This window comes from Salvelinus sp. IW2-2015, linkage group LG15, assembly GCF_002910315.2.
Source record: "Salvelinus sp. IW2-2015 linkage group LG15, ASM291031v2, whole genome shotgun sequence".
Taxonomy (NCBI): domain Eukaryota; kingdom Metazoa; phylum Chordata; class Actinopteri; order Salmoniformes; family Salmonidae; genus Salvelinus; species Salvelinus sp. IW2-2015.
In genome coordinates, this window is record NC_036855.1 from 25864271 (window position 1) to 25888696 (window position 24426).

General features: G+C 46.3%; 2 protein-coding genes across 2 annotated transcripts; both read right to left on the reverse strand.

Annotated features, from left to right (window-relative positions):
* Window positions 1–2127: 2127 nt before the first annotated feature.
* On the reverse strand, window positions 2128–5731 carry LOC139028803 (uncharacterized). The gene is made up of 3 exons (XM_070447049.1): window positions 5593–5731; window positions 4743–4856; window positions 2128–2877 (listed from the first exon to the last, which is right to left on the reverse strand). The coding sequence occupies exons 1-3, from the start codon at window positions 5639–5641 to the stop codon at window positions 2660–2662; spliced, it is 381 nt and encodes a 126-aa protein (XP_070303150.1). The 5' UTR covers window positions 5642–5731; the 3' UTR covers window positions 2128–2659.
* Window positions 5732–7451: 1720 nt separating this feature from the next.
* On the reverse strand, window positions 7452–22186 carry LOC111974338 (transforming acidic coiled-coil-containing protein 1). The gene is made up of 13 exons (XM_024002066.2): window positions 22181–22186; window positions 21836–21935; window positions 15313–15721; window positions 14054–14114; window positions 13559–13643; window positions 10403–10452; window positions 9366–9503; window positions 9222–9298; window positions 8951–8994; window positions 8660–8820; window positions 8440–8546; window positions 8229–8349; window positions 7452–8054 (listed from the first exon to the last, which is right to left on the reverse strand). The coding sequence occupies exons 1-13, from the start codon at window positions 22184–22186 to the stop codon at window positions 7986–7988; spliced, it is 1428 nt and encodes a 475-aa protein (XP_023857834.1). The 3' UTR covers window positions 7452–7985.
* Window positions 22187–24426: the final 2240 nt, after the last annotated feature.

Consider the following 24426-nt stretch of genomic DNA (forward strand, 5'->3'; position numbering starts at 1 on the left):
GAACAATTCCCAAACGCCTGAAGGTACCACATTCATCTGTACAAACAATAGTACGCAAGTATAAACACCATGGGACCGCGCAGCCGTCATACCGCTCAGGAAGGAGACGCATTCTGTCTCCTAGAGATGAACGTACTTTGGTGCGAAAAGTGCAAATCAATCCCAGAACAACAGCAAAGGACCTTGTGAAGATGCTGGAGGAAACAGGTACAAAAGTATCTATATCCACAGTAAAATCCACAGAGTCCAAATCGACATAACTTGAAAGGCCGCTCAGCAAGGAAGAAGCCACTTCTCCAAAAGCACCATAGAAAAGCCAGACTACGGTTTGCAACTGCACATGGGGACAAAGATCGTACTTTTTGGAGAAATGTCCTCTGGTCTGATGAAACAAAAATAGAACTGTTTGGCCATAATGACCATCGTTATGTTTGGAGGAAAAAGGGGGAGGCTTGCAAGCTGAAGAACACCATCCCAACCGTGAAGGACGCGGGTGGCAGCATCATGTTGTGAGGGTGCTTTGCTGCAGAAGGGTCTTGTGCACTTCACAAAATAGATGTCATCATGAGGCAGYAAAAGTATGTGGATATATTGAAGCAACATCTCAAGACATCAGTCAGGAAGTTAAAGCTTGGTCGCAAATGGGTCTRCCAAACGGACAATGATCCCAAGTATACTTCCAAAGTTGTGGCAAAATGGCTTAAGGACAACAAAGTCAAGGTATTGGAGTGGCCATCACAAAGCCCTGACCTCAATCCCATAGAAAATGTGTGGACAGAACTGAAAAAGCATGTGGAGCAAGGAGGCCTCCAAACCTGATTCAGTTACACCAGCTCTGTCAGGAGGAATGGGCCAAAATTCACCCAACTTATTGTGGGAAGCTTGTCGAAGGCTACCCGAAACATTTGACCCAAGTTAAACAATTTAAAGGCAATGCTACCAAATACTAATTGAGTGTATGTAAACTTCTGGCCCACTGGGAATGTGATGAAAGAAATAAAAGCTGAAATAAATAATTCTCTCTACTATTATTCTGACATTTCACATTCTTAAAATAAAGTGGTGATCCTAACTGACCTAAAATGGGGAATTTTTACTAGGATTAAATGTCAYGAATTGTGAAAAACTGAGTTTAAATGTATTTGGCTAAGGTGTATGTACACTTCCGACTTCAACTGTAGGTTAGTTTTACTTGTTCAATACATTTTTAACCATGCATTRATGATAAATTCTCATAAACAGAGCGATATTCTAACCATTTCCTTTTCCTTCTCCATCTCTCAGCTGGCAACATCGCTATGGGAACTGGGTCAAAGTCACATCATATGATTCAGAATTTCACCCCCCCTCTCTCTGTCTCTCTCTGCTCAGCTGACTTGTATTTATGACAGAGGAGGGAGAGAGACATGGCCTCAGATGGAGGAGAGACTAAGCTAACAGGGAAATAGAAATTACAGTAACAGTATGCTACGGTGCGCAGAGCTACTGTGACTAGCCTAAATGGGGTAGATATTCTGTCTGAATGGGGTGATTAGCGGGTGCGATCTGTATCCTTGTCTAGACCAGTTGTTCTCTCTGCCTCGTCCAACTGTCCTTATATGAGCCTTCCCTGCACCGAGTGATTATACAGTCTGAGACAGAGACAGAGAAAGAAGTCAGCGTTCACTAGAGACAGACTGGAGGTGTGAGGAGGAAAGTGTGTGTGTGTGTGTGTGTGTGTTCGTCGTGTGGTGTGTGTGTGTGTGTGTGTGTGTGTGTGTGTGTGTGTGTTGTGTGTGTGTGTGTGTGTGTGTGTGTGTGTGTGTGTGACCTCACGTCCTGTCATGTGGCCTGTAACTAGGTCAGAGGTCACAGAAACGGAGGAGGGAGTCTAAACCTATGGTCTCAACATTTCCACTGATGCCACCCACTGACAGTCTCACACTGTAGCACACTACACGCACACAACAAAACCAACTGCTGAGAGATAGAAAGGAAATGTAAGGGTGTAATAGCATGTTTATTTATAAATAAGTATTGAAGCATAACAATATTAACAATGGACCAACAAGTACCAACATGTCTCTCAGTGTTGAGTTCCTGTTTAATTCATGATGATTGGAGTCTGAAGGCTGAAGAGTGCCCTAGCGTATGTGGTCACTGTGGGAACGAGCCTAACACTAGGCCTACTGGGAGCCCAGCACTAACCAACAGTATCATACATACACACAGGCTACCATGGGTGACATTTTAGATCTGRCCCAGGTATAAACATAGTATATACATCTAAAGTTCTAACCCCAGCCTGGCTCACATCCACCCAGAGTCTACTGACACTACAGGAGTTCCATCCTCTCTCTGATCATATCAAACATCTCAGTTTGTACATATGACTGGTTACGGACACACAARTGTGACAGAGCTGAGTCATGTGGAGTGATACATCAGTTCCATCTGTCTTTAAACTTGATTGAATGTGCTTTTATGACCCCCCCCACCACAGGCATCACACATACTCTTACTAATCCCTGTATGATTCACCAAACCCTGGCTCATCAGCATTCTGTAGGCACACTCCGAGGGGATGGATGGATAAATGGTTTTGTGGTAGGACTGTATGAAATAATGAATACACAGATAGATGGATAGTAAAGGGATGAATGTATTTATGATCAGGAGTTTAGAACCTGCTGAGGGCCATGCGGAGCATCAGAGCCCCAAGTAGTATAGCAGGGCTGGCTCCCAGACCACTAGCTGTGTTATTGTGCTCCCCGTGGCGGTGGCCCTTATGGGGCCCGTTGCAGTCATCCGAGAAACAACACTCCATCTTGGCTCCAGAGTTGCTATTGCGGGCCTGATCACAGAACGCCTTGTAGGAGCATGACTTCATCACCGTGTCTGAAACACAGGAGGGAGGGAGGAGAGAGGAGTGTGAGGAAAGGAGAGCGAGGAGAGAGGAGTGGGGAGGAAGGGAGAGAGGAGTGGAGAGGGAGAGGGAGAGTGAGAGGAAAGATGTGAGGAATGAGATTTTTTTTATTGTCCTCTTCGGTGGACACATTTTTTGTGGGTTTTACAGCTTTTCATCTACATATACATACATTTTACATACATGGTACTTTTATATACAGCAATCACATKATTATTTTTTAAACAACATTTTTATTTAACTAGGCAAGTCAGTTAGTGGCAGGTAGCCTAGTGGTTAGCGTGTTAGGCCGGTAACCGTAAAGGTTGCTGGATCGAATCCCCGAGTTGACAAGGTAAAAATCTGTCTTTCTGCCCCTGAACAACCCAGTGTTCCACGGTAAGCTGTCATTGTAAATAAGAATTTGTTCTTAACTGACTTGTCTAGTTAAATAAATTATTTACAATGACGACCAAACCCGGACAACACTATAGGACTCCCAATTGTGGTTGATAAAAACTGCTGMGAATTTATCCAGAATCCTGAGAGATGATGACACAGTGATTACAGGGCATGGATTGGGAGAGAGACTGCTGACACAAGAGAGAGAAATACGTACACATGTACTCTATTATCGAATTTCCGTGGTCATTGATTTAGTGTGTGAAATAGTATAGTAGCATAAAGAATCGTGTTTATTTAGCTTTAAAATCTGTTTTGTACAAGATGTGTTCGTGTCAGTTCCACAGTAGCTAGAACACCGATAATATACAATTGAAGTCTAAAAAGTGTACCTTGCGGATCTTTGCGGAATTAAATCTTTTTGCAATCTAATAATTTCAGATCTACAGAAGTGTCTATAGGAGGCGGGGTCGATGTGGATTTCGGGACTTGTACATCTGTGCTCTACTTTCTGCTGTGTATAGTCAAAGATAGTTAATCTGTGTTGTTTTCAATGGGAGAAAATGTATCATAGTGGCGTGTTCTAGCAGGTATTTGCATATTTCAAAAGTGCACATGTGCTTTAAACTCAATTCGCCCTTGCACTCCTTGTAAACAATGCAATTTGTAGAAACGTTGGCAAAGGGTAACATCTACAAAACGTAGTGCACTCTGTTCTTAACAGATTTTAGTTTTGGGAACAGAAACCTGAATTGAGAGCTTTCCTTAGATGACAAAATCTGCAGAATGTTGGCCCAGTTCTATCTCTGCCATATTCCCCCACTGCAGGCCACTGGGCTTCCTCTTCGCACCATATTTGGTGGAGAGTGGAAATTCAACCGGATGCTTCAGATGTATACTGCCGGTGAAACATATGGCTCCTTGTTCTATCTGTGGTGTAGTGCTGATGGTGGTGCAACAGAGTTTCTAAACCCACACCAAGTCAATGGGAGAAGTAAAARATTATTCCTTAGCTGTTCATTTTCTCGAAATCTAAAGGCACAACCTATGTTTGAGCCAATTTCGTAAGTAGTCGATGTTATTTCTCCAACCTCGTGAAAGTGACAAACTGAAACGTTTACATTTTCGTCACATCAACTTTATATCGAAGGAGTGAGTGCCTTTGATTTGATGGCCTGTACAGGCGCAGTTCAGCGCGAGACAACCGTTGGACCGGGGACGTGTTTCTACGTATGAGGCTACCTAACCAACGTCGCCTTGACATAGCCTACAGGTGTGATCAGGGATTTCTAATTGGAGAAGCAGTTTCAGCCTATCTTCACACTACTCTTTGGTGGCGCTGTCCTACATTACAGTCAGGAAAATCAACTGACTCCTAGAACTAGCCTGACATCTAGTGGTAGAAGAAAATACTGCATGCTTTGGTAATAAAAGTAATTTATGGGAGTGTACTCACTCTGTCCTGTGATGGTGGAACAGGCGTCAGCGAATTGAGGGCAGGTGGTGGATCCTTGTTTAGTACAATCATCCTCATTGGACGCTACGCATGAGTGACACTTCAGTGCGTGGCCTTTACACATGGAACAGGAGAGAACATCTGAGATGAGACTAAGCAGCATGTACCAACACACACAGAAAGACTAGCAATCCCTCTGCAAGAAGGTTGGATGGAGGCTACCTCTCAACATAACCCTAACTCTCAGTCTCAACATGCACACCTTGTCTCTGAGTAACCGGGAGCCCATAAATACAAACTAATATCTGATCATGTACAGAGCAACTCCACGGCTGTGTCTGTGACCTAACCAGGAATGACCCTGTCCATATGATCTGTCCTGTCAAACACTCAAAAATAAGAGCACACTGAAACCCACTGTCAGCCGGTCAGACAGAGAGACAGACACAAATAAGTAAACAGCCCTTCGCTAGCACTTCAAGGCACAACCCTTATCAATATGACTAAAACAAAATATACTGAAATCTGACCCCCTGGTACAGTTAGGGCTAGTGTTGACCTACGGTTAGTGTTAGCATCAGTTACTCTCATTGTGTCCCAGACTCTTCTGTGAATTATGTGATCCAACTAAGCTCTTGACATTTTGTTTGCCACCCACCAGATAAACACATTTCTAACCTGATTACATCATTTAACAATGACCCAGTAAAGACTATATATTCAGACCCACCGTTGAGTCAGAGCCCCCTTTAAAAAGCCCTTATAACCCCTTATAAAACCCTGAAACCCCCATACGGTCCCCCTCTAGTTGATCCAATAACCCTGCTACTACGTGAACAAGGATACTTACTGTGGCAGGCCAGGCATACCAACATCAGCAGAGCCAGGACAGTCTTCATAGTGCTGGATGCACGGTGCGTATAAGTGTGCGTTTGGAAGTCCAGTGCTGGAGTGGGAGCGGAGAGGAGGTAAACGCAGAGGAGAGAAAAGAGAATGGGGGCAGGGGTGTCTTTGGGGCAATAACATCTTAGCCCTAATCCCTATCAACCCTGCACACCCAGCACCCTTTGTTATTGTGTTAATGAGCTTACCCAGGGTAGCTTTGACAGGGTCAGGTATACTCTCAATACTGTTGTCTGTACTGTATTCACTCACTCATTCACCTTTGCGGTCAGCACCCCCCCCCCCCCCCCCCRKCCCRKAGCTGTCTTAGTGATCAGAGAAATAATACAACCACACTGGGGTTGTCAGACCATTCACACCAACTACAGTGAAATTCAACCTAAAATGTGTCTCGCATGTACTTGCCCTCTAACACCCATTTCGCACAGTATATGTGAGTCTGCGTGCATGTGTCTTTATCTCTGTGAGTGTGTCACACAGAGGACATTGTTGTGTCAGGGAATGTTAGGTCTGAGAATAAGAGGATAAAGCCGACACGGTGACGCCTTTCACACTCTGTTCGGCTGCTAGGCCAGGGCTAGACTACGGTTCTCTGGCAGAGACCGAGGATTCAGTTAAGTCAGTGCTTGTAGCTGTGATGTCAGACCCAATCTGTCTAGCCGTGATGGCAGACCATACCTGTGAAGCTGTGAACAGAGAAACTCTCCTGCACACAGAAGCCATGAGAACACACTTCTTTATTACTGCAATCTTGTTTACTCAAGACACACTGCATATACCATATTAGTCAACATAGTCAGTATAGCTGTACTTTTCTTATAACCACTTCACAAATAATGACAATTCAAAGAAGGGATCGTCGGTGACATACATAACGTTTAAAAAAAAAAAAAAATTGTTTAACGAAACCGTCAGTGAAGCTGGAGGTAACGCAACTGCAGAATGGCGCAAAAATGTGCATGATAGAGACAGCTGTCAACGAATCAGCATTCAGGGCTGGAACCACCCAGTTTATAATGCATCTTGTTTAACTATGGCGTCCACAGAGCGGTATGGCGGAGAGGGAACTAGTACTGTGAGGCGGTGTGACTCCACAGGGGTGAAGAAGAGTATTTAACCAGTTCAGCAGTGAATAAGAGAAACGTTATCTTTCTATGCCACTAAATAGGTGCTGCAGTAAAACACACTGGGTGCGTCCCAAAGGGCACCCTATTCCCTATATAGTGCACTACATTGGACCGGGGTCAATGGGAGCTCAAGTAATCCTGGAACAGTTCTCTCTACCTCCATGTCATAACGTTTCACACCTGGACACTACAGTGCATGTCAGTGGCCAGAGGGGAACATGAGCAGGATATTCTGAGCATTTTTTATTCTGAACCAAAGATAACAGCCACAGTCATTAAAACACTCTTCCAGTTTACAGTATGTTTGTACATAAACAAAATATATAGTCTTGGTATTAAATTAACCATTTCCAGATGGAGCAGAGTAGAATACTCAGTTACTCAAACACACTGGCCTGAGACAAACACTAACCAGGTGGAGTTTAGGACCGTGAGAAATCCTCCCCTGTGCAGTTATGCTGGAGGTTATCTAAACCTGTCCAAGACCACACAGAGCAGACTATACAGTAGACCTACAGCTCCTCTTCCACTGCCAACACAAGGCCTCATATTAGGGACAGGAGAAAAGCTTTATACTTTCCAGGACAACCCCCCACATGACCGCTATCAATAGCAGTGCATCCTAACCCTATGTCCATATCCCCGCTCCCTGTAATAGTGCAGTCATACAGAAGGGTCAAACACAGCTCAACCCTGACCTCTAACTGTCCTAGAGCCTAGAGAGTGTCTACCTGGTCCCACCCTAGTCTCCTAGTGTTCAGAATAAATATGTACAGTACATCTCAGCCAGGGTGTTTATATACACAATCTATTAATAAATGCTCTACAAAAATGGTATCGTCAGGTAAATAAGCCCAAATCTATGCACTGCCTAGACAGCACATTCTATTATATTTGTGTTACAGGACAGACAGATGGAGGGAGTAAGGGATTTGGTCTTTCATGGCAAAAATGACCAAAACAAAAACAGTCCACATGTAACAATCTCTAGCTCATATGACACCCTATGGCGATCCATAGGGTGCACTACTCAAGAGAAAATGGGTTATCATATGACATCGGACCTGTACAGCAGCATTAGGGGCAGGCGCCCCAAGGGAAAACAGAACTGCTCATTGGCTGGACGCATGCACAGGGCAGAGTATGCCATAGGTTGTAGGCAGGGATTTCTCGGCGGATCAAGATTGAATGATTTGGACGTATGGAATCTGTCTCAGTCTGTTCTGCCCATCTTGGCGATGAGCTCGTCACAGATCTTGGTGAGCTCCTCGATTTCCTCGGCCTGTGAAAAGATGGAAGATCACGTCAGGGAGATTCAAGACTAAGATCTGGTTAGCAAAAACACTTATGTAGGGCAAGCAACCTTCTGTTAACATGTAGAGTTTGTGTTGTGCGTTACTTTATGCTATGGGGCTAGCAAAATGCATTAGCATGTAGCATTTGTGTTGTGCGTTACCTTCTGCTGCAGGGCTCTCTCCAGAGAGTCCACCCTCATCTGCTCCTTCCTCAGGCTGGCYGTCAGAGCAACACTCTCAGAGCTGGCCTTGCTGCGTACCTGGGATATGTCCTGATTAGCCCTGGGGGGGAGGAATAGGGTAGATGTTTCATTGGTTGGTACGTAGTCACAGACCACTGTGTGTGTAGTGTGCGTGCTTGCGTGATCATACTTGTCTAGTTTTTCCTCAGCGTGGAGTTTGAGCGTCTGGTATCTCTGCTCCTCCTGCTTGACTCTGGCCAGATACTCCTGAGCACACTTCTTCAACACCTCCTCATTCTACACGCACACAAATGGTAGAACGACCACATTCCACATAAAGAACATACGTCAAATGTGCTTAAAGACTAATGATACTCAGGTCAGACTATTCTTGACCCTTGAACTCTGACCTTCTTGAAGCCGTCCAGGGTGCTCTTCATGTTCTCGTAGCGGCGGAACATGTCGGACAGCGAGCGCTCTACCGAGTTCAGGTCGGCTAGCGCCAACTCCTTCTCCATGGTTACAGCCTGCAAAGACTTCTGGGCGCTCATGGTGTTGCGCTGTTCGTCCTCTGAGCGAGAGAGAGTTCACACGGACGGGTCATTTTATGATTCCGTGCATCAACGCCACCACTACACTGGGTATACCTGTCATTTTACGGAGAGTAATGTTTGAAGAGGTTGGTTGACCGAGCCACTCACCAATCATCTGGGCGATGGTCTTCTCATACTCTGCCACAATCTTCCTATGAGAGAGGAGGAACAGCTACTGATMAGTCTATACTAGCTGACCCTCAGTCTGTTCACTGCTCAGCACACATCACATGATTACTAGCCTCACAGTACAGTTCAGGTGAATGGTACATGCGAGTAGGGTTGCAAAATTCCTGTAACTTTCAATAACCAGGATTTCTGGAAAACCAGGGAATTTATTGAAAGTTCCAGGAATTTTGTAACCTTACATGTGAGTTACCTCATCTCCATGACTTCCTGTCTGCTGTCCTCGTACTTTCTCCTCCAGTCACTGGCCTCCGTCTCCTTAGTGATGATCTGACACAGGAAACAGTTATTACTGTGTTACCCTGTGTGAGTGTGTGCGGTCTATTTTTTAACCTACCTCCTCTCTGATAAGGGTGAGAACAGCCATTTTCTCCTCCTCGCTGATGCAAATGGAGTCTAGAACCTCACTTCCTGTCTTCTTCTGCGTGTTACTTCCTCCCAGCTTGGCGTTCTTCAGCTGGCAGGGGTCCTCATACTGCGGAGGAATGGGTGTCAGTGTAGGAGAGGAGTTCCATAAGTACCTGACTAGATGTTACAATCAATTGACCCAAACCCTGATTTAGTCACAATGTCAACTGTGGCCTGTAGCATTGGATACACTCTCTGTGAATGTTTCTGGGTGTGGCAGACTGGTTTAAACAGTTTGTTTATAGGTCATTTCCATCTGTGTGTTTCACTCAATAATAAACAGCTTATAGTACAGTGTTTGTCAGAGCCGTATACAGACACAATCACTTCTGTATTGGCTCTGCCTTCATCAGCATGCCTACCCTGGTGCTCTGAGAGGGGGGCTAGAAGTTTAGGTCTTGTTCCTCAGTGCCGGAGCTAAGGGTAGTTATTTCCATCTCTTTCGCTAGACCTCCCTTCGCCCTCAACCCTCGTCCTCCTCTTATCCTTCCCTGGATTATAACTCACACTCATATCCTAATCCTAATCATCTCAAGCCCTCTATCACCTGACAAGCTGGAGATGACAGACAGGCAGGCTGAGGAGCCTGTGGTCAGTTCATGTTCAGACAGTGTGGGAGTAAAGCTACCATGGTAGTGTAATGTGCTACTGTAGTAGGCACCGGGTAGACTAGAAGACTAATCAAGCCAGTCACCATTACAGCGGGCCAGATAGCTCCTCAACGCCACTGAACACAGCTGTAATCCACTACAACTACTAAAACATGATGATGACAATGATTGTTAACGCTCTACATTAGCATCATGGCCATAATCTGTTTTCAGAGAAAAGTGTTCCATACAGCTGTCTCACTGGTGGCGCCATCTAGTGGTCACCAGGGGGAGCACATGATTCTGACAGAACCGTCATCTCTAGATCCGGATCGGAAGTGGACCAAACTCTCACCGGGCATGTTAGTGTACTCACCATAGAACAGCAGTCTGACTCTGGTCTGGCTGACACATTCAGCTCTGGCTCTGGAAGAGAACACCACATCAAACCTTTGTACCCTTGAATGACAATTCTATAAAAGTATCTTTGTCATATTCCTTTATTTAACAAGGCAAGTCAGTTAAGAACAAATTCTTATTTACAATGACTGCCTACCCGGCCTACCCCGGACAATGCTGGGCCAATTGTGCGCCGCCCTTTGGGACTCCCCAACACAGCCGGTTGTGATGCAGCCTGGTATCGAACCAGGGTCTGTAGTGACACCTCTAGCACTAAGATGCAGTGCCTTAGACCCCTGCACCATTCGGGAGCAGCGGTCTATCCCACCTTCTATTCTCAAAAGGAACTATTATATTTTGTTCTGTTATTTTTCTATTATTTTATTTTCTGTCATTTTATTTTTTTATTCTTATCTGACTCCAACCACTGGGAGCTCCATGTACTGCTGCTGTGTAACCAGGAGGGTGCAGTGTATACCGGCAGCTCAGAGGGCATGAAACACTTCTGTATCATAATAAACTCCTAAAATGACAGACAAAATCTACCATGTACTTCTCCCCAGACTAGACAGAACTAAAAAGAGAACAGAGCAAAACAGACAATATAAGGCCAACTCAGCTCCGGAGAAAAGAACACAGCTACAGTAGAAGAGTGTCACATGCAGCCTGAGGGACTATTGATCGGGTACATTCTGTCTGCTTCCTGTCACACTAATGGGGTTCTGCTTATTGGCTCATACACACAGACCTACCAGTCATACACAACAACAAGCTGCATGAGTCATATAGAGTATGTCTAGTGGTTGAGTCAGCTGAGGGATGGAGGGAGCTCAAATCAGAGCATAGGAACACGCAGCTTCAAATGAAACAATTGTGGATGTGGACAATTCGAGTTACTAATTCAAATCAAACTGTCACATGCCCCGAATACAACAAGTGTAGACCTTACCATGAAATGGTTACTTACAAGCCCTTAACCAACAGTGCAGTTCAAGAAAGAGCTAAAAAGTAACAATAAAATAACAATAACGAGGCTATATACAGGGGGTACCGGTACTGAGTCAATGTATGGGGGTACAGGTTAGTCAAGGTAATTTGTACATGTACAGTTGAAGTCTGAAGTTTACATACACTTAGGTTGGAGTCATTAAAACTAGTTTTTCAACCACTCCACAAATTTCTTGTTAACAAACTATAGTTTTGGCAAGTCGGTAAGGACATCTACTTTGTGCATGACACAAGTAATTTTTCCAACAATTGTTTACGGAGATTATTTCACTTATAATTCACTGTATTACAATTCCAGTGGGTCAGAAGTTTAAATACACTAAATTGACTATTATTTTAAACAGCTTGGATAGGCTAATTGACATAATTTGAGTCAATCGGAGGTGTACCTGTGGATGCATTTCAAGGCCTACCTTCAAACTCAGTGCCTCTTTGCTTGACATCATGGGAAAATCAAAAGAAATCAGCCAAGACCTCAGAAAAAAATTGTTGACCTCCACAAGTCTGGTTCATCCTTGGGAGCAATTTCCAAACGCCTGAAGGCTCCACGTTCATCTGTACAAACAATAGTACACAAGTATAGACACCATCGGACCACGCAGCCGTCATACCGCTCAGGAAGGAGACGCGTTCTGTCTCCTAGAGATGAACGTACTTTGGTGCGAAAAGTGTAAATCAATCCCAGAACAACAGCAAAGGACCTTGTGAAGATGCTGGAGGAAACAGGTGCATAAGTATCTATATCCACAGTAAAACGAGTCCTATATTGACATAACCTGAAAGGCCYCTCAACAAGGTCGAAGCCACTGCTCCAAAAGCCAGTCTACGGTTTGCAACTGCACATGGGGACAAAGATCATACTTTTTGAAAAATGTCCTCTTGGCTGATGAAACAAAAATAGAACTGTTTGGCCATAATGACCATCGTTACGTTTGGAGGAAAAAAGGGGGAGGCTTGCAAGCCGAAGAACACCATCCCAACCGTGAAGCACGAGGGTGGCAGCATCATGTTGTGGGAGTGCTTTGCTGCAGGAGAGACTGGTGTACTTCACAAAATAGATGGCATCATGAGGCAGGAAAATTATGTGGGTATATTGAAGCAACATCTCAAGACATCAGTCAGGAAGTTAAAGCTTGGTCGCAAATGGGTCTTCCAAATGGACAATGACCCCAAGCAAACTTCCAAAGTTGTGGCAAAATGGCTTAAGGACAACAAAGTCAAGGTATTGGAGTGGCCATCACAATGCACTGACCTCAATCCTATAGAAAATGTGTGGGCAGAACTGAAAAAGCGTGTGCGAGCAAGGAGGCCTCCAAACCTGACTCAGTTACACCAGCTTTGTCAGGAGGAATGGGCCAAAGTTCACCCAACTTATTGTGGGAAGCTTGTGGAAGGCTACCCAAAACGTTTGACCCAAGTTAAACAATTTAAAGGCAATGCTACCAAATACTAATTGAGTGAATGTAAACTTCTGACCCACTGGGAATGTGARGAAATAAATAAATCATTCTCTCTACTATTATTCTGACATTTCACATTCTTAAAATAAAGTGGTGATCCTAACTGACAGGYAATGTTTACTAGGATTAAATGTCAGGAATTGTTAAAAACTGAGTTTAAATGTATTTGGCTAAGGTGTATGTAAACTTGACTTCAACTGTAGGTAGGGGTGAAGTGACTATGCCGTCAGGATGCTCTTGATGGTGCAGCTGTAGAACTTTTGAGGATCTGGGGACGCATGCCAAATCTTTTCAGTCTCCTGAGGGGGCAAGGGTGTTGTCGTGCCCTCTTCAAGACTGTCTTGGTGCATCTGAACCATGATAGTTCGTTGGTGATATGCACTAAGGAACTTGAAACTCTCGACCCGCTCCAGTACAGCCCCGTCGATGTTAATGGGGACCTGTTCGGCCCGCCTTTTCCTGTAGTCCACGATCAGCTCCTTTGTCTTGCTCACATTGAGGGAGAGGTTGTTGTCCTGGCACCACACTGCCAGGTCTCTGATTACTGTTCTTGGGGGGGTGTATAGGGGACAACAATGACCTTCCCTGTGATATTGATTTACCAACACATGGGTTCACACACACAATAATGTTGGGTGTGTCTGATCCCCTTATTCCTCACTCACCGTTGTGGTCTCTATCTGCTCTGAGTCCTGTCGTGCTGGCTAGCTTCTCCTCGTCTGTAGCATGACCTTTGCGATGGTCGTTGTCCTACAGACAGGGAGGGAGGGACAGACGGTCAGAGACATTTTCATCTGTCTAATTAGACAGGCTCCCTTCTCGCCCTGTTTCCGTGCCAGAGCAGGCCTGACATATACCGAGGGCTGCGGTAAAGTAAAGAGGACAGGGCTCTCAGAGAGAAATGTGTACGGTTACCACAGTCATGGTCAGGCACACAGAGGAAAGGTACCAGCGTGAGAAACACTACACTCACACGCATACAGACACACACAAAATGTGATACAATGACCAAGGACAGCAACACACACACACTTTTATCTGGAGTATTCAAAATCTTTATTTTAAAAGAGGTAAATAAAGTTTGTTGTCTTTATGAGTAAGGTGTGAAGAAGAGTACAGCATTTCCTGTTTGAGAAGCTGGTAAGAAAATTAACCATTACCTCTCCGCTGGTGTTCTGTAATGGAGTCTGGTTGTCCAGCTTCTTCACTTTACAGGACTTCCTGAAGACAAAGAGCACTGAGGTCAGAGCTACTGAGACCTACCCTTATGCGAACCCTAACCAGATCATCGCTCACCCACCGAACATGTGTGTCTGGGACAGCAGCCAGACCCAAAGGTAGCAGAGTCCTATTGTCACGTGTGCTCCCTCTCCGGCCTCTAGGTCACCAGGCTGCTCATTATGGCGCACACCTGCGCGTCATCAGACTCACCTGGACTCCATCACTTCCCTGATTACCTTCTCTATATATGTCACTCCCTTTGGTTCCTTCCCCAGGCGTTATTGTTTCTGTGTCATGTTTGTGTGGTGGTTGTTATGCTTGGTTTGTGTTTGGTTTGTATGTAGTTTGTTTATTAAAACACTCACTCCCTGAACTTTCTCCCCGACGCTCAGCGCACACGTTACACCTATGATATTAGGTGAGACTGAAACGATGTTGCTTTTCCTGAGTATGACCCAGACCAGTCTTCCTAGTACAGTAGGAAGAATGGAGAGAAAGTAGAGGAGAAAGCAGACTGTAATCAGACCACATTCTGTGTGTTCTCTGTTGAGTTGCTTTGTACATATGTGCTGCTAAATGAAAGCAGAAAGCAGATTAATGAAACAGGCTGTTGCCTCACCAGACTACTGCACAGAGCATGATTACGCTTGAACAGAGAGTATTGTTAAGTTTCTGTAGACTAGAGTATTGTGAGGTTCTCTTTCTCTCTGAGGTGAGGTAGTGATAATGAAACAGACTCTGAGATCGACTAGCCCTGCCTGAGAGAATCTGATGACCAAATGGTTATATCGTTAAATCTATCTCCATGCGTCAACCTGACACCGCACTAAAGAAGTCTAGCCAGGGCTGCTCTGACTGCAGTGAGTCGTGGTGTAGGAGAACATGTATGGAGGGGAGACACAGAGGCAGGGGATGTGGTCAAGGTTTAGTGGCGGGCCAACAGACACAGTACAGTATTCTATACTTACAGCATCATACATAGTAAACAGACCTGGTCAGCAGTCCTGATGCCACACAGAAATAGACTCAGAGACAGGTGGAGGACAGAGAGACAGTGGAGTGTGGGGGAGACATGAGAGGGGTGGAGGGGAGAGGAGGGGGGATGATTGGTTGAGGAAGGGAGAGATAAGATCATGTGATTGTATGCTAAGTGGTCAGGCATGTGTAAGAAAAGATGTCTTATGTGAGTGTTACTCACATGATGTCCGCGCTCATCCTAGGTGACTGTCTGTCTGAGTCCGGTCTGTCCAGTTCAGGGGTCAGGCTGTTGGGGTCAGAGTTCATGTTGCCGTTGGGGTCATAGGTGATAGGAGAAAGGTCATCAACCTCGGCGGGGTCAGGGAAGTTGTGGACAGGGAGCGAGGCAGGGCGTAGGGCGCGGGGCTGGGGCAGAGGGGACGGGGAGAGACCATCTCCTTCTCCAGGTCTTGAGATCAACCTCAGGTTCAGGTTCTGGTCTAAACCTGCTCCACTCAGAGAAGGGGAGGAGCTATTGAGGTTGTTTAGGGCGTCTTGGACTTCCTGTAGGGACGCGGGATAAACATCCTGATTGGAGTTTCTGTCCAGGACGAGGCGGGGCGTCAGCTGTCCGACATCTCTGGTGAGGACTGAAGAGAGGTGGAGTTAGTATCACGCTGGAGAGAAGCAAGACAACAACCTTTCTTTAAAAGTGGCACCAATAATGATGCTATGTCAACAACAACAAAAACAACAACAGACATTTTAGCAGCAAATACATCTTGGATTTATCTTTGTATGGTTTTCTTGTTTCAGATAATACACTACAGGAAATGCACATCTCTCTCTATAGCTCTTTTCTCTTTAGGATATTCTCTCTGTGGGAGCTCAGTTCCCAGGGCATCAGGGTGAAAAACATCTCTGGAATCGTACGGAGTGTCGTAACTCTAAGTCCTATAGCGGCTCAAAACACAGGGAACACTTAAAGCACTGCAGGTCAGACTCAGTCCGTGCCTAGTTAAAAGCGTGACTAGCTGAGCTGCAGCTTGTGGACTGAGCTATGTTTGAATGGCCTCTCACTTCCTGTTAGAACAATCAGAATGGCTCCTAACTTCCTGCTAGAATGCTAAAAATGATCCCTTACAATGGTCCCTGCGTCAACAAAAACCTTGTCAACAGCAAATACACACACACACACACACAACACACACACACACACACACACACACACACACACACACACACACACACACACACAATGGTCCTTCCCTAAGAGCACAGTAATGCTTTGAGTGTATGTTTAGCCCAGGATCCTGCTGTGTTTACAACAGCTGACGGCGATGCTCTTACATGCTTCTGTTCTCTGGGGTCTGGGGCTGCTCAATTCAGTCTGGGCTGACACTGAGAGAGGAGAGGCTCTAGCCCAGTGTGCGTGTATGTGTGTGTGTTTAAGTCAGGGTTGCTGACTCATACTGCTGTACGGTGAGCTCTCTGTTATAGAGAAATCCAGCACAAAGCCCAGGAACGCAGAACAATGTGACTACACTGCAATTCACACACACACACACACACACACACACACACACACACACACACACACACTTGTGATATTGCTCAATGCTCTCTCTTTCTCTAGGGTGTGTCAGATATGTTGTGTTCATCACTTATAACATCCATGATTTGTATGATTGATTGCACAGTCTGTTTTGTTGATAGGTTGTTATCGAAAATCACTAGGTGATTTGGTTGTTCTATTTCTGTTGTATGTGAGATGCTACCACAGATTATCCATTACATTGACCAGATACTCTAATGGTCACTCTAACAATGAAAATAAATGTCTTACAAAATGGAAGGCAGTCAGGAGGAGGCAAGATCAGGTGGGACCATTCTAGCCAATGAGAAGGCAGATACGTGTGTGAACAACAGGCAAAATGGTTTCCACTAGTTTCCATAGCATCAAAGGCAAAATTGGCTATATCATAAACATTTTGAAAAACAAATGAGCTTTTTTGGTTTTAAATTAAGGTTAGGGTTAGGCATAAGGTTAGCAGTGTGGTTAAAGTTAGGTTTAAAATCACATTTTAAGAAAAATAAATAGGTGGGGTTTATGACTTTGTGGCTGTTGTAACTAGTGACGAAGAGGCACAACTCCGATATAAAATGTTTTTTCTCAAAATTGCCGGGATATCACTTGTTCTACTTATATCATTAAACTCGTAACAACCTAAGCATTGCAAAATCTCTATTAGATCAAATAAACCCATTAAATGTTCAACAATCTCTCATTGTTAGCCAGCAGCACACCACCCTGCATCCAACTGCTGGCTTCCTTCTGAAGCTAAGCAGGGTTGGTCCTGGTCAGTCCCTGGATGGGAGACCAGATGGTGTTGGAGGGCCAGTAGGAGGCACCCTTTCCTCTGGTCTATAAATAAATAATATCCCAATACCCTAGGGCAGTGATTGGGGACATTGCCTTGTGTAGGGTGCTGGGATGTTAAATGGGTGTCCTGACTCTCTGTGGTCACTAAAGATCCCATGGCACTTATTGTAAGAGTAGGGGTGTTAACCCTGGTGTCCTGGCTAAATTCCCAATTTGACCATTATTGCCACCTGATCATCACCCGTTTACAATTGGCACATTCATCTCCCTGTAACTATTCCCCAGGTTGTTGCTGTAAATGAGAATGTGTTCTCTGTCAACTTACCGGTTAAAATAAAAAAATTGTTCTCCATACAAAAACTTTTCGTTTAGTGAGTTGGAAAAATGCCACCTCCTGTAGACGACAGATCTTGGGCCCAGTTATCCCTCTCGCTTTGTCTCTTCCTTAAAAATAACATTTGGCGAACAGAGGATGGCTGAAAGTATTTCTACAATATCCCTACCTCCACCGGAGCAGTGGCCTCACAGGGGAGAACCAACAATCCCATGGGACAGATGGAAGTCGTCGTTTGTGACGTACATGCTAGCTATCGGACTGGATGTGGTTAGCCCTGAGAGGAAAATAGCAATTTTTTCTCCACTGTCTCGGTGCCGAGGGCCTGCGCATCTTCCAAACGCTCAGGGAAGCGTACACATATGATGCAGCCGTTGAACTTTTGGATGGGCATTTTGCAAAGAAACAGAGTGTGCTTCTGAAGAGGCTGCGTTTTCGACAGCGAGCGGGTGAGTCAGTGACGCAGTACATTGCTGATCTGAAAGGGCTAGCGCAGTCATGTCAGTTTGGATATCTTCGAGATTAAATTATCAGGGACCAGTTCATTGAGCAAACCTCATGTTCACTCGTGCGGGAGAGGCTTCTTCTACAGCAAAAGCTGTAGCCATAGCTTCCCAAATGGAATCAGCAGCTCACTGTGCAACTAAGATCTATGAGGCACAAACACATGCTTCCAGTGCTTTTCAAGCTGTGCAGTAAGCAAGCCCCACAGACACACCCTTTCCTGTCACTCGCCTGGTTGGCTCAAACCCAGCTGGATCACACCCCACAGACACACCCCCTCCTGTCGTTCACGCAGTTGTCTCAAACTGGTCTGGGTCATGCCCCACAGCCACACCCCGTCCTGTCACTTGCACTGTTGGCTCAAACCCGACTGGGTTTTCCACTTGTACTGTATACCCGGGTGACTCCTGCGTTCCTCTCGTGCTAGACACAGGAGAAAAAGTGTCGCTCCTCAGCATGGCCTCCTATGAGCAGTTCATGTCTCACCTGCCCCTCCAGCTGCCCAGCTTTAGCCTGTATGGATATGGGCGCTCAGTGATTGATGTCATTGGCTTTATACACTCACCTGTGCAGTATGGCAACAAGGCCTTCACTCAGTACCCCTTCCACATCACACGGCAGGGCACTAATATCTTAGATCTGGACCTGTTCACCAGCCAGGGGTTCTCTCTGTTGAACTCGGCCCTATGGTGACTCCAGTCATTCAGCCTCTACGCCATATCCCGCTGGCTTTATGCCAGGAGGTCACTAAGGATCTACACAAGCAGCTGGAGGATGGATTCATCTAGCCGGTGGATGCCTTCCCATGGGTGTCCAACTTGGTCAACACAGTTGTTTCAAACTGTGCACTGACCACCAGGCCACACAGCCTTGATGTCTACCTCCGGGTCGGGACACAAGCTCCTCCGCATGTACTGCTGGTCAGACCAATTCCAGCAGTATAACTTTAAGCTGCAGTTCACGCCGGGCAGGGACAATGTGTTGGCCGACCTCCTTTCGCACTCAGTTCCTTCAGACTCCACCTGTTTCCAGGTTGACTCAGATGAGGACCTCATCCAGCTCCTACACTCACCTCTCCAAGACACAGTGTCGCACAAGGAGCTGACCCAATATTCAACCAACGACCCCTTCTTCACGACCTTGCGGGAATACATAGCCAATGGCTGGCCGGCACAGCGACACCAACAATATGCCAGGTTCAAACATGAGCTGTCATGCTGGAATGACACGTCTGGCCTGTGGAAACTGCACCAGCATACCAAGCAGCCTCAGAGGACGAGTGTTGGCCATGGCTCATGAGGGCCACCTTGCTGAAGCAGTGCTGCTGGGATCTGGTGTGGTGGCCTGGCATCGGTCATGATATTGAAGGACTAGTATGCGACTGTGCTCCATGTCTTCTCTGTGGAAAGACAGGACATCCGCCACTACCACTGCAACCACTGGCCTGGACCTCCCGTCCATGGCAACATATCCAACTGGACATCTGCAGTGAACAATGTGCCACATCACCAACACTTCCTATTGGTTGAGTATGACCTACATTCAAAATGGCCAGAGGTCACACCCATGAGTTCTATCACATCAGGGGCCATCATAAACTTCCTGGATATGCTCTTTGCTCGCTGGAGACTGCCTGCAATTCTGACCATGGACAATGACCCTTGGCTGGTCTCGGCTGAGTTCAGCTCTTACATCCAAAGCAAAGGGATCAAGCACATCAGAACAACCTACCCACCACCCCCAGGTCAACAGGGGGCGGGTGGAGAGGTTCAATCAGAGCTCACCTAGCTCAGGGTTGCTCCTTCACTGACTCCTTGTTGCAAACTCTGCTGCACTACAGAGCTGCTCACCACTCCACCACCAGAGTCTCTCCTGCCAAGCTGATGCTAGGATGTGAACTAGAGCTGCCCTTACACAGGCTCCGTCCCTCAGCCTCGACAGTCAAAGCAGCAGTGCATAGCCAACAGCGTAAAAGTCAGGAGCGCTACAACAAAGGAAAGAGAGCACGGCTTCCTGGAATCCAAGTGAGGGATTGGGTCAGGGTGCAACGACCACAGCGCGCAGACAAGCTCTGCACCTTCTGGTCAACACCGTGTCAAGTTCAACGTCAGCTGGGCCCAGCAACGTTTCAACTGCCTGACGGCTCTCGCTGGCAGCCGACTGATGAAGGTGCCACCTCCTGCATGTCCCCACTCTGCCATTGATGCCACCCTGAGCAGTTCACTACCGGTGTCACACGCTCCCTTGGCCCCACCTGAAGTACAAGTGCCAGTCCCACGGACACCTGTTGTTGTCTCTGCAGCAGCCGTCCTGCGACCTGTAAGGGTGCGCTCCCGCCCTGCTCACCTTCAAGACTTTATCACCTCCTTTCATGCCTAGTTTAGCATCCATTCATGATTCGTATCATCGGTTGCACAGTCTGTTTTGTTGATATGTTATCGAAAATCACTAGGTGATTTGGTTGTTCTATTTCCCTTGTATGTGAGACGCTACTCGTTTAGATAAACATCTGACTCAACTAGGAACAAGGGTTTGTTTTCAAACATAACAAGATCATCTTTCAATTGTCTTTTCTCAGAGATATGAGTAAGATGTTACAGTCAAATTAGCCCTCTGTGGATGTGTAGTATGGAGAGATCATGACAATCCCATATGTCTACTGTCTGAACAGGAGAGGAAACCTTCCCTAACCTCAACTCTAACCAGAATCATCTGGGAGTAGAGCAGGACAACCTCGCCCCTGGCCTTTAGGCCTCACCCTGTAGCCTAGCAACCGATAAATAACAGCCTCTACACAGTTTAACAGGGTAACACACTGACCAGAGAGAGAGAGAGGGAGAGATGTGAGGGGGAAATGGGAGGGTCTATTTGATTTCTCTAAACAATCAAGCACAATAACAAGAAAGGCCTTCAATTCTTCAGAAACCCTAAATTCCAACTCTGCTCAGACATCTAACCCAGTAAATAGACTATGTATATCTAATATCTAGTATTGTGTTGTTGTTACCGTGTAGTTTCTCCCTTCGGTGCTGTAATCGAGTAGACTATTATTATTCCTCCAGACTGAATTATCTCTCAGTCAATGTTTTATTTATGTCAGTAACCCATAAGAGGTTATAAGAGGAGGGGTCGTTATTGTCTACAGAGACAAAGGAGATTCAGTACATTACGATCATAGAATCCCATTTCTAAATTGCATTTTGTCCAGATCTAGGATTATGAATCCCAAACAATTGAACTAATCCAGTCCAATACGCCACAGAGCAGTTTAATAGGATAACATTGTTACTCTATAAAAGTCAATGGTCGACAACACATGATCTGTGTGTGCTGTTGGTTTGGGATGTCAGCGGTGTGCGTGCGTATGTGTGTGTTGGAGGGGCGCACTTATCTTAAGCCAGTCTTTATTGGTGAAGAAGCACCTGTACTTCAGGTCTCTGTGGCTTTACAGAGCGATGCTAGAGTAGCTTGCGCCCACCCACCATCCACTACTCCTGTCTCATTGTTCCTACTGACACACAGGTAGAGAGGACAGAATCTCACCTGTGTGGGCAGAGTTATCCAGCTGGGTCAGGTCATTCAGCAGACCAGGAGACTCCGCCTCTGGGGTCTCCAGAAGAGGTTCCCTTCTGGATGTGCCCAACTGAAGGGAGATGGCGAGGAGGGGGGGGAGTGGGGAGAGAGAGAGAGAGAGGGAGGGCGGATTGGGAGGAAAGGAGAGAAAGACGGGGAGAGGAAAGAGAGAGAGGGGGGGGGAGAGAGAGAGGAAGAGAGAGAGAGATAGGAGAGAAGCGAGAGAGAGAAGAGAGAGAGAAGAGAGAGAGAGAGAGAGAGAGAGAGCGAGAGAGAAGAGAGGGGGGGGGGAATTTATACAAGTTTATATAGCACCTCCATGGTTTCCAGAGTTGTGTTTGTGTCCCAGACTGAGACCACTACAAGCCAGAAGCACAAAACATCCAGTTCTGTAACACACTGATCTCTCGCTACATGTTCAAAGGGCCATTTCCCTGGTTGTCTAGAAGGGGAACTTTCAGGCCAGTGGCTCGCTAATGGCTCCTTCAACAGCCACCAAAGGAGTTTATAAAAGTGTCACTGTAAGAGAAGCAAATGGAAGGGAAGAGGGAAAAGGGAGGAAGGGAGGAGGAGAGGAGAGAGGAGGAGGAGCTTAACCCTGCCTGCCACCTGCATCCACTAGCCTCCTCATCCTGCCCACGTGTCCCAATACAAGGACAGACTGTGTTTCAGTTTCTCGCTCTCTCATCTGTCCTCTCTCTGGTCTCTCTTGTCTTCTCTCCTCGTGCTCTCTCTCTCGTGTCTCTCTCTCTCTCTCTCTCTCTCTCTCTCTCTCTCTCTCTCTCTCTCTCTCTCTCTCTCTCTCTCTTCTCTCTCTCTCTCTCTCTCTCTCTCTCTCTCTCTCTTCTCCCTCACAACATGTACACGAACGACGCACCGCACACACGCACACACACACACAACACAACACACACACACACACAACACACACACCACACACACACACACACACAACACCACACCCACACCACACACACAACACACACACACACACACACACACAACACAACACACACAACACACACACACACAACCTGTAGCCCACTTACTTTTCTCCATCATTGGTCTCCGGGCGCTCCCTCCTCCCCCTCATCCTCCCCTCCCCCGTACAGCTGACCCAAGTCCATTTGGCCCACTGGACCGGAGACAGCAAAGACCCCCAGGACATCTCTACCAGACACACACCAGCTCCTCTATACAGTATACAACCCTCTGCGTCTGTTGCCACCCCACTGGTCCTGATGATACTCCTGGTTTAATGTCTGGTCCCTTACAGTTCTACAGTTCACACTTCCGTTCTGTTACTCCCACACAGTCTGTTTCTCCTCCTCTGGCTCTAAGATTGAACTCCTCCCGTAGTTCTGCTGCTCCTCTGTGTAAAGCAACAACCCACAGAGGAGAGTAGAAGAGAGGAGATGACTCACCCACAGAGTCTGTTACTGACTTAAATACTCTCTCCTCTCTCTCTCTCCTCTCTCTCTCCTCTCTCCTCTCTCTCTCTCTCTCTCACCACTCTCTATCTGGAGCTGATCCTTGTCTCTCTCTCTCTTTTTGAAAGGATGTTGATTTTTTGGCATCTCTTGTTTCTCTCTTCACTTCCTCCTTTTGCTTTCGTTTCCCAGACTGCTCTTCTGCATTGTTGATCCCGGAACAAACCGTGACAAGAGGCTGACAGAGCTGAGATGACGCTGTTTGTTTCTTACTCTCTGTTAGATCACAGATTACTGTAGCATCAGTAGCCTCTTCTCCCTCAGCCTCTCTCTCTCTCCATCCTCCGCTTCGACTCTGAATGGCAGAGCAGTGATCAGCTGGCTGCCAGACTGCTCCCTCCTCCCTCCTTCTTCCTCTCTCTCTCCCTCCCTCCCTCGCTCTCTCTCACTCGCACCCAAAAAGAGTTTGCCTAGCCCTCCACCCTCCCCCTACCCCAACTCTCTCAGGCTGCTCTATTGCAATAGAGGAGAGACTCAGGACACCTAACACAGCTAACACAACAAGTAGTACACATTTCTGTCAGACCTGACCAGACATACTCTAATAGAGGATAGGAGATCTAAGAGACCGACAGATAGAAAGAGGTGTGTGCAGAGGATCAGAGTGAATCAGGCTGGGTGGACAGACAGAAACTCGGAGATGCATCTAGCRTATCTATCTCGACAAGAATAACAACATTTAGTTTGCTATTGGGCTGTATCTGTTCCACTGTCTCTTCCGTCCTCTGTCATTACAGTCTAATAGATTTGTTACATCAAAACAAATCAAATGTGAACCTTTAGTTCCTCCTATGTGTATACAACCATCCTCCAGAGCTCTTCTTACTCTTCTCTCTATGGAACGTGCCGGTAACTCTGCGACCATGGCAGGCTGTAGTTAGTCAACCATGTGGAAACTCTCTCTTTCCCATCTCTGCAGACACACACACACGCACACACACACAAAAGTGTGCATGTACAACCACACGCCTGGAGGCTGTTCATGATGGCTTACATAACTTCCAAAACGCACACACAGACACACTCTCACACAGACACACTCTCACACTGACACACAGCACTGAACAGACG